Genomic DNA, 11336 nt, shown 5'->3' with positions numbered 1-11336 from the left:
ACATATTGATTTTGTCAGAAGGTGCAGATGAGGTTGGAGTTAGTAACAGGACATGCTGATGCCATCAGACGCCTCCAGTGGTTTATCATGTGATTCTGTAGGTTTATAGCTGTGTTATGGGGGCTGTATATACAGCACAGAGGTTAACATTGTAGTATTAGTACGTTTAACACTCACAATATTGTCAAAATTCATGGAAAGTGATTCAGTTTGTTCTGAATGTTAAATGTGGCATCCATGAATTATGAGTAGGTTCACTGACACTCTAATGCTTAAAGGAACACTGCGACACTTTAGATAAACCTTCTTGTTCTCTGTCTTCTCCGGAGTCAGATGTTTCAGATGTATATCAGTTCAATCTACTGTGTGTCCAGTACAGAGATGGGTCCAGGACAAGTTTAGCCTAGCTTAGCACAAATACTGGAAGCAAAAGATTTAACCTTTCAACAACTCCAAAGCTGTCTGATTTCCTGTTAGCTAACCAGCTAGTCAGAGTAGGTTTTCTGCCTCAAGAAAAATTCCAAAGTCCAAAATGAAGGAGGCTAATTGATACACTCTCTGGCAGAACAAAAAGTGCAACACAAAAGGCCTTTTTCACAACATTTTGACATGTCACAGCAGGAAAAGCAGAGGTGTAAATAATGACATGAAAAATGGCCAAAGTCCTTTTGGTTGCTTTGGTGTCAGGGCCCTGGCATGCTGACTAACTTTAGTAAAATCCGTGCTTTTCCTACTATGACAACTTAGTTCTAACCAATCAGCAGTGACTGATGTATACGCCCCATCACCGTCACTTTCAATCAACACAAAAGCTGTAGTAGGGGTTGCTAGGGGCAGTGAACTTAACGTTTGTCACGTCAATTGAAGAAGCATGTTGATTTAAGAGCTGTTAAGTTGACTTACAATGTGTACAGCTGCAAACATCTCATTCGTGCTTGGCAACATTTTCTTACATTCCCATTTGTAATCCCCCCCTACAAGACTCTGATTGGCTCAGTTGTTTTTCCAACCAGGGATATAGCTGTCAATCAGCACAAAACCAGACATATTTTAATCACCGAACAAATTGGAGATGTGAGAGTGATTTGCAACCAGTTTGTTTAAATTAGACAGCTTTGGAGTTGCTGGAAGGTTTTCTCTTTTGATCGAGCTAGGCTAGCAGTTTCCCTGTAATTCCAGTCTTTGTGCTAAGCTAAGCATGTCCTGGGTCTATCTCTGTACTGGACACACAGAGATGAAACTGACACCCATCTTCTCATCGAGTTTGGAGAAGACGGAGAAAAAGAGGATTTACAGAAATGTCAAACTGTTTGTTAAAAACACTTGGAATGAGACCTGGAAAACGAGGAATCAAACCACCACCCTGTTTGTTTCCACGTTTTCCCTCTCTCTCGCCTGTGACTCAAACAGTCTGAATAATGGATGACGAAGAAAGAATTTTTCTTTCCCACCCGCCCCCTCCTTCACTCTCTTTGCTTACGTTACACAAGGACACAGAGAGCTGAAAATAGCGCTGCTGTCCTCATGTGATGTGAAATTAAAAGCACACTGGAGCGGAGACACTTGCTGCTGGGGAACTCAACACTTGTTTTACTCCATCTGACAATCCCTCCATCCAGCCTGCAACACCACCTCCATCTGTCTGTGCAACGGTACTTTTCACAACAGCAAGCTTTTTGGAATATGATGATGTACATGTGATTGTAATAAAGAGATTTTAATTAGCTATGACATGGTGGTTTTGTGTTTTTGTTCATACGTTCACAACACATGGCTGACATTTGGGGCGTCTTGATGTTCAGATATGAACAGTAAACTTTGGGCTGCTTTAGTCTTTTATAACTGGTTTGAATAGGTGAATTGTAAAATAATATATTATTAATTGAGGCCAAATTTTTAGTTAAAAGATTACTTTTTTTCTCTTGCCATTGTTGCCAAGTGGGAACTGTTGGGTCTCTGTAAATAGTATAAGGAGTACTGTCTAGACCTGCCCTGTATGAAAAGTGCCTGGAGTTAACTTCTGTTATGATTTGGCACTTATAAACAATTGATTGAATTGAATCCCTTCATTGACATAGATATTAATTTATGTTGGAACATTAATTTCTTAACCATTAAATAAATAAGGCATGGACCTTTTTTTTTAACTTATAATAAATGATTTCATAACCCACCATGTCACATCATAACAAAAGAGCCATCTCTATGACACGAGAAAACTACTGCAAGTATCCTTTGTTGCATTTGTGTTACTGCTTACGACATAATTGATTGAGCTGCATTATGATTGTCTTTTCATAAAGTACATATAGTTGAAATCTAATTGTAATAATTTTGATTGGATTTTTTTTTATAGTTTACTTTAAACTTCCACGTTCCCAGGAGGCCACACATTGCAGCTAATGTGATGCGTAATGAGACACACTTGTATTGATCCTTCAGTAAAAGCAGTGAAAGGACAGCGTGTGGGAAACCAGGGAAAAGTGACTCACAGAGCCCCAACGGGACAAAAGATCAAGACCTCTGCCCTAAAAACCTGCTTATCTGTTTCAGAATGAATATTACATAAGAGTAGATATATGGCATTAAGTTACACTTTAAACGTTGACACTAAGAGGACAGAACCAAAAATATGGAATAAAATATTTCTTATTAATTTAGATGTTGTACATTTAGATATATTTTGGGTATATCTTCTTGTTCATAGCTGTTAATAGTCTCAATAACAAAAGACATATTTGACAATGTGTCTTAATAGAAAAATAAGATGTATATGAATGGAGATTTTCTGGTAAAATACGTTTCTATTGCTTTTTGACATGTGCACTATTTCATGACAACTATTTTGGATATTTTTCATGTATTGTCAGTTTGGTTAAGTTTTAATTGTGTGTGCATTGAATTGTTAATTGTTTTGTGATGTTAATCACTCTGAGTTGGCTGAAAAGGTTAACCTCACCTATTATCATAGAACATACTGTATAGTTAAGATCTTCTATCAGAATTGTAGCCTGAAGTGACATAATACTGACAAATTCATTTTTCACTAAGGTTTTAACTTATGTAAGTCATTCAGTAATTTATACCCTGCATGATATAAGTCTCACACTTTGACTCTCCATAGAGTCTGTGGAACATGTGTTGCATTAAAATAATTAACCCGGTCGTCAACCTGTTCCTCTAAGATTTATCTATTGTCCTCTTTGACTGTGAACAATGACCATGTGGAGGCTCAGCAATCATTTTTCTTATACCCGGCCATCTGATTGGCTAAAAACTGTGAGAAACTCCTGCCAGACCGAGACCCACACATTCATATGGAGATGTGGGACTATAAATAGGAGGGATGAAGCCAGCAGAGATCACATTCTCTCTACAGAGACCTCTACAGCACAGAGATCCAGACATGGCACCTACAATCACTGCAACAATGACCAGTTCTCAGGAGCATCTGACTCTGACCCACAAGGTAAACTGAAGATTCAAGAAGATTTAAATATTGTTAATGAGTGGTTGACTTTGTTAATGCACTTTAACACTTTACTACAGAATAAGTTTATTCATGACTTTGTTCTTCTCTCTGCAGCTCAGAAAGCCTCTGGTGGAGAAGTTACGCAGAGAGCGAATCAACAGCAGCATTGAGCAGCTCAAGTCTCTCCTGGGTCCAGAGTTCCTCAAACAGCAGCCAGACTCCAAGCTGGAGAAAGCAGACATCCTGGAGATGACAGTTTGTGTCCTGAGACGACTGCAGCAGCAGCATCAACAGCAGAGAAGACTTCTGAACCGCTTCAACAAGCTGCAGTCTTCCTCTGATAAGAACCTGAGAGAGGCTGACTTCTCTCTTCTGAGCTCCACAGTCCAGACCAGCATCACCGAAGAGGAGAGTCCAACCAACAGCGCCCCCTGGAGGCCGTGGTAGACACCTACAGAATGGAGTTACTGCCACACAAACTGAGATGACCACATTGGTCAAAGATGACTGGACTGACTTCTATGAAACTTTATGGACTTGTTCTTCTGTTTGAACAGAAGTCTGTATTTTGTGTGTTTTCTTTGTGTAAGATGACATTTCCTGAGGAAATGACAGCAACAATATCTTTCAAGTTAAGAAAGAGAACATCTTGTCATGCATGTTGCATGAACCACATCTGATTGCATCAGCAATTATTACTATACCTCACTGTACTTCATGTACTGGTAGTACATAATGATAAGGTAACAGTTGTTATCTTTCGATTGTTATTGATCATTTTGATCAAAAAACTTTAACTGTCCTTTATATGGACATATTGTCATAATGGACTTCACTTGAATCTCTGTGATGACTCAAAACGGATCTGTTGTAAGATTCAAATGTTTATCCTTTTCTTTCTAAGAGGTTTGCTTCATGTCACAAACTTCCTGTGATGCTTTTATGCTTCACTGCACAACATGTATTAGTAAAATATAATGCTAATTCTTGATGAGTAATGATCATTTTGATCAGAAATCTTAATTGTCCTTTTTATGGACATGTTGTCAGAATGGAATTTCCCTTACTTTACGTGAGGATTGAAAAATGATCTGTTTTAAGATCAATATGTTTATCTTTTTACTGTAAAATGTTTGTTTAATGTCACAGTTTTCCAGTGACAATGTAAGTTTGACCTTTTGAGAATCAATTGAATTTAGTGGTTATTAAGAACGATGTGACCTGTTTTAAGGTCAGTTTTTAATATTATTGCTTTTGTTCACTAAGTGCAAATGTTTTAATCCATTTGGGAAAACAACCTCAAAGGACAGTGAGAACTGAGTGCTTCAATACTGTAAATCATTTGTCTTTTATAAAGACAGCTGTTCCTTTACTCTCTCTGAGTACAGTGCGTCTTGTAGAAATCTACAAGTTGTTGTTGTGATGTATCATCACCTCTAGATGGAGCTTTCTTACTCCATGTGGCTCATTGTGTCTTGTTGAATAAACAAACACTTCCAGCTGAAAATGTTCTGTTCTCCTGTCATTGTGTGTCATGGTTACCCTCTTTATTATGATGAAACAGACTTTCTACACATATTTTCATTTTAACTTAATTGACAGAGACCTCCGTCATCTTTCCTACATTTGATTGACAAACTAACATAAACTTCAGCACATACAGTAACTGTTTATTCATAACATACCTGCTTAGTGTAAAACTAAGCATAGTAATGTGGTTCAATTCAGACTTTTGATGAAGAGGGAATATCAACATTAAGTCACTGTGTATATGAAGTAAGTCAAGTCATCAAACTAATTGAGAATGTTTTTCATTTCAAAGACAATTTTGCTGAAGCATCATTTTGATATAATTGTCAATTTCAGGTGTTTCAAAGTAAATAAATTGAATTTAACCATTTCCCTCTTCAAAGACCTCAGACATTGTATCTAATGAGATGCATAATAAGACACACTTCTATTGTTCCTCCAGTGAAAGCAGTGAAAGGACAGAGTGTGGGAAACCAGAGGAAACTCACTCACAGAGCCCTGTGGGACAATAGATCCAGACCTTTGCCCTGAAGAGATTAAAAGGGACTCTGCCTCCCAAAATGAAAACATCTCAACCTTTTTCAAATCATAGATTCAGTTTCAACTTTCTGTCTTATGATAAAATCCAGTTCACCAATTTCAGATATGTCACCACTTAGTCAAGTTGGGTCTTAGCAAACTCATTAAATGACTTCCTGTAAATTAAGTAAACTGTGAAAAGGGATTGTTATTCAGAATGTATGATGTGTGATATTTGGTGTTTAATTTCACTAATATTTAAGGTTTCAAGACACTTTGATTTTTGAACATGAGACACTGAAAAAAAGAAAACTGTTCAGCACTGATAACACAGAGGTCAGTGTTTTGTTCAAAGAATATGACCACAGCCAAGTGTCGCTTGTTGACCTCAGTGTATATTGATTATAGTTACAATAAAGGTGTTTCAAGTGTTTAGATAAAATAGGTGGTTTCTCATCTGGTTTCCATCACTCCAAATTTTGACTTTAAATATTTTGAAATTAAGTCTTGATGAGCTGAACAATGTAAAAACAAAAAGCATTAATGGCCTCCATTTGTGAAGAACGGGTTTCTACAGCGTCCATTTGGATTTAGGCACGTGTCCAGATATATTTAAATGGACAGAGTGTGGGAAAACTCTGGAGAGCACAGTTTAGCATGATTACGATCCTCATCCCCACCAGCAGCCGACTATTCTCCAAAGGGATTTGGCACACTTCAGGAAGCAGCTGCTTCAACCTCCCACCCTCATCTATAGAGCTCAACTTTTGATCACGCTGCTGATACAAAGGCAATGTTATGATTAGATGGTCAAAATGTACAGTGATTGGAAGTTGACTAAAACATTTGCACAAAAATATAACTGAACCTTGACGATATAAATGGCATCATGAAGTCAAACATTACAAACTGTCAGAACCAGCCAATGGCGTTCTTTACCTCCAGATGGTTGGTGACGTAAGACTCTGTTTCTATAACAACACACGTCCAGTATCAGTCACAAAAGCTCCATTCAAAGTCCTTTTGTTCATTGACCACAGCATTCAGGGAGTCAGTGTGGGAAACTGAGACCAACTTTCTACCCACACTGACTACGAGGTACAAGTCAGAGGACTGTGCTACATCTGGACAGCAGCATGATTGTTGTTCCAAAGTTTTATTGCAATACATTTTAAAAACAAAATGAGCATCAAACTCTTTTAAATACCTGACAGGACTGACTTCTTAAAAGACAGAATATTTATTCTGTTTTAAAAAGTGAGAGAAGTCAAATTTCATTAAATGCAAATTTTAACTGAATTATCGCGACAAAACGAAGGATGAACAACATCAATGGAAGTTGCTAGATTTTAGATAATGATACAATGAAATAATTTAGACAAAAATATATATTTCCACTGATTATTTAACTTACTTACATGTTAGTTATAAAGTATATTTTAGTATAGATGTAACCAAATGTCAGTCTCACACATGTGTGATGGGATGATGAGCGTGTGCTCAGTCAAAGTCATTGATCCCAGCATCAGGCAGCAGATCTGCTCTCTCTACAGGGTCACCACTTTCCCAGATTCACAAAGAGCTCTGTGAGTCTGTCTCCATCACCCCCCCAGTCCTCCACCTGTTCCCCTGAGATCTAACCATTGTCCCCCAGGCTAAAACAGCATTCAACGTGTGGCATCATTTGTTTTCCACTAAGCTCTCTGATAAGCTGAAACTGTGAGAAACTCCTGCCAGACCAAGACCCACACATTCATATGGAGATGTGGGACTATAAATAGGAGGGATGAAGCCAGCAGAGATCACATTCTCTCTACAGAGACCTCTACAGCACAGAGATCCAGACATGGCACCTACAATCACTGCAACAATGACCAGTTCTCAGGAGCATCTGACTCTGACCCACAAGGTAAACTGAAGGTTCAAGAAGATTTAAATATTGTTAATGAGAGGTTGACTTTGTTCATGCTAACACTTTACTCCAGAATAAGTTTATTCATGACTTTGTTCTTCTCTCTGCAGCTCAGAAAGCCTCTGGTGGAGAAGTTACGCAGAGAGCGAATCAACAGCAGCATTGAGCAGCTCAAGTCTCTCCTGGGTCCAAAGTTTCTCAAACAGCAGTCAGACTCCAAGCTGGAGAAAGCAGACATCCTGGAGATGACAGTTTGTGTCCTGACACAGCTGCAACAGCAGCATCAACAGCAGAGAAGACTTCTGAACCGCTTCAACAAGCTGCAGTCTTCCTCTGATAAGAACCTGAGAGAGGCTGACTTCTCTCTTCTGAGCTCCACAGACCAGACCAGCATCACCAAAGAGGAAAGTCCAACCAACAGCGCCCCCTGGAGGCCGTGGTAGACACCTACAGACTGGAGTTACTGCCACACAAACTGAGATGACCACATTGGTCAAAGATGACTGGACTGACTTCTATGAAGCTTTATGGACTTGTTCTTCTATTTGAACAGAAGTCTGTATTTTGTGTGTTTTCTTTGTGTAAGATGACATTTCCTGAGGAAATGACAGCAACAATATCTTTCCAGTTAAGAAAGAGAACATCTTGTCATGCATGTTGCATGAACCACATCTGATTGCATCAGCAATTATTATTATACCTCACTGTACTTCATGTACTGGTAGTACATAATGATATGGTAACATTTGTTATCTTTTGATTGTTATTGATCATTTTGATCAAAAAACTTTAACTGTCCTTTTTATGGACATATTGTCATAATGGACTTTACTTCACTTAAATCTCTGTGATGACTCAAAACTGATCTGTTGTAAGATTCAAATGTTTATCCTTTTTTGCTAAAAGGTTTGCTTCATGTCACAAATTTCCTGTGATACTTTTATGCTTCACTGCGCAACATGTATTTGTAAAATATAATGCTAATTCTTGATGAGTAATGATCATTTTGATCAGAAATCTTAATTGTCCTTTTTATGGACATGTTGACAGAATGGACTTTCCTTCACTTTATGTGATTATTGAAAAATGATCTGTTTTAAGATCAATATGTTCATCTTTTTTTCATAAAAGGTTTGTTTAATGTCACACTTTTCCAGTGACAATGTAATTTTGACCTTTTGAGAATCAATTGAATTTAGTGGTTATTAACAACGACGTGACTTGTTCTGAGGTCAGTTTTTAATATTTTCTTCACTGAGTGCAAATGTTTTAATCCATTTGGGAAAACAATCTCAAAGGACAGTGAGAACTGAGTCCTTCAAGACTGTAAATCGTTTGTCTTTTATAAAGACAGCTGTTCCTTTACTCTCTCTGAGTACAGTGTGTCTTGTAGAAATCTTCAAGTTGTTGTTGTGATGTATCATCACCTCTAGATGGAGCTTTCTTACTCCATGTGGCTCATTGTGCCTTGTTGAATAAACAAACACTTCCAGCTGAAAATGTTCTGTTCTCCTGTCATTATGTGTCATGGTTACCCTCTTTATTATGATGAAACAGACTTTCTACAACTCTTTTCATTTTAACTTAATTAATAGAGGTCTTTTATTGTCCTTCCCTTTGTTTAACAAATGAAGATAAAGTTCAGCACATAAAGTAACTTGTTATCCACAACATACGTGTTTAGTGTAAAACTAAGCATAGTAATGTGGTTGAATTAATATTTTTGATGAAGGGGAATTACCAATGTTATGTCATTCTATTTATATTGAGTTAGTCAAGTCATCACATCAAATGAGTAAAAGTACATTTCAAGCAGACTTTGCTGCACAATTACTTCAGTATAATGGTCAATTTCATTTTTTTCAATGTAAAATGTTTAAAGTTAACCATTTCTGTCTTTAAAGAGGTCGGCCTTTGTATCTAATGGGATGGATAATAAGACACACTTCTATTGTTCCTCCAGTGAAAGCAGTGAAAGGACAGAGTGTGGGAAACCAGAGGAAACTCACTCACAGAGCCCTGTGGGACAATAGATCCAGACCTTTGACCTGAAGAGACAGAGATCAAAAGGGACATAGGCTCTAAAATTTGAGCTTGCTTCAAATTATGCCTTTGGTTGTACCTCTTCTTCTGATATAAAACATCATTACCACTTTTTATAATATTGTCATGTCATCTAGTGAGAGACAATATATTTCGCACAGTATTTCAAAAAGTATCTGTCATGTAACTTAACCTGTTGAACATATTAAAAGATAACAATTTGGTTAACTTTAATTAACGTTATGTTTCCCATAATTACGACCTCATGATAATCCGGCTTAGAACAGGAAATAGCTGAATCAAAACTACTGTATACAGTTCATATGCTAAGAGGCTATCTAACACAGTAAATATCTGAACCACTTGGTCAGAAAGGACATTGAGAGCAAACCAACACTAAAGGTGCTAAATAACTTAAGACCATTTTTAAGGTTCATTTTTCACGTTAGAAAGAAAAGTGAATTGTGGTATGTAGGGTTTATCTAGTATTAACTTTCTGTCTCAGTAATTTTTACCGGGGTGGAAAAAAGACGATCTGTCCAGATGTTCTGACCCAAACCCAATGCAAAAACATGAGATTTAGAACTTAACAATATTAATTACTTATCTATATGTCTAAAATGTGCAATGAATAATTCTAATTTTCCCATCATACTTAAGTGCCCACTTCTTTATTATAATGGGTGGCGTTCATTAGTTTTTAGGTCCATTTGTAGAGGGGCACATGTCTATTTTCTGCTGCTGGACGGAGTGTGGGAAAGCTCTGGAGAGAGAGTCCAGTGTGAATGACATACATCGCAACAGCAGCCAAGTAAGTCTCCAAAGGGATTTGGCACACTTCAGGAAACAGCTTCCTCATCTTCCCACCCTCATGTGTAGAACTGAAATTTTGATCCAGTTGATGCTCAGTGATGAGGGGTGATTATGACTGGAGGTTCCATATGTATGACAATGATATTGATTGGACTCAAGATATCAAATGATAAATCATTTCGCTGATATTTTACAATGGATTTTTCACCAAAATTTCAAATTGTATCAACTGTCAAATCCAGCCAATGGCGTCCTATCCCTCCAGATGGTTGGTGATGTCACACTCTGTTTCTATAACAACACACAGGCAGCATCTGTCACAGAAGTCCCTTTGTGGTTCATTGACCACACCATACAGAGAGTCAGTGTGGGAAACTGAGCTGGACTTGTTCCTCACACTGACTACAAGGCACGTGTCAAAAGACTCTGCAACATCTGGACAGCAGTTAGATTATTGTCTTAAGTTTATTTAAAGTGCCACGAATGGGCATCACACTGTTCTGTGACATCTCATATAACTGTTTTGGCAAATGGTGCAATTTGGGTGAAGCATATTTGTAGAAAAAATAAAATACAATATTTAAATTGTGAATGAAAAGAAGGGATTTCACCTGCTTCATTTTAGGTTTTGATTCTGTAAAAGTGCTAAAAATTATACACTTATTTTAATCTTAATTTTTATCCTACATGTAATTCATACATTACACGATGAATGTTCCTCACGTGTGTGATGGGATGATGAGCGTGTGCTCAGTCAAAGTCATTGATCCCAGCATCAGGCAGCAGATCTGCTCTCTTTACAGGGTCACCACTTTCCCAGATTCACACAGAGCTCTGTGAGTCTGTCTCCATCACCCCCCCCAGTCCTCCACCTGTTCCCCTGAGACCTAACCATTGTCCCCCAGGCCAAAACAGCATTCAACGTGCAACTACTCCACATGCCTTATTGTCTAACCAAGCTCTCTGATTGGCTACAAACTGTGAGAAACTCCAACCAGACCGAGACCCACACATTCATATGGAGATGTGGGACTATAAATAGGAGGG

At 37.9% G+C, this 11336-nt stretch overlaps 2 protein-coding genes across 2 annotated transcripts; both read left to right on the top strand.

Moving 5' to 3' along the window:
• The first annotated feature begins 3346 nt into the window (after window positions 1-3346).
• On the top strand, window positions 3347-3919 carry LOC139283031 (transcription factor HES-4-like). Its single transcript, XM_070902967.1, has 2 exons — window positions 3347-3469; window positions 3587-3919. Exons 1-2 carry the CDS (start codon window positions 3347-3349, stop codon window positions 3917-3919), a joined length of 456 nt encoding a protein of 151 aa, XP_070759068.1.
• A 3388-nt stretch (window positions 3920-7307) lies between these two features.
• Window positions 7308-7876, top strand: LOC139283032 (transcription factor HES-4-like). Its single transcript, XM_070902968.1, has 2 exons — window positions 7308-7430; window positions 7544-7876. Exons 1-2 carry the CDS (start codon window positions 7308-7310, stop codon window positions 7874-7876), a joined length of 456 nt encoding a protein of 151 aa, XP_070759069.1.
• The last annotated feature ends 3460 nt before the right edge of the window (window positions 7877-11336 follow it).

Source organism: Enoplosus armatus, chromosome 3, assembly GCF_043641665.1.
Source record: "Enoplosus armatus isolate fEnoArm2 chromosome 3, fEnoArm2.hap1, whole genome shotgun sequence".
NCBI classification, from domain to species: domain Eukaryota; kingdom Metazoa; phylum Chordata; class Actinopteri; order Centrarchiformes; family Enoplosidae; genus Enoplosus; species Enoplosus armatus.
The sequence above is the reverse complement of the archived record's forward strand: the minus strand, read 5'-3'. Positions and strand labels throughout refer to the sequence as shown.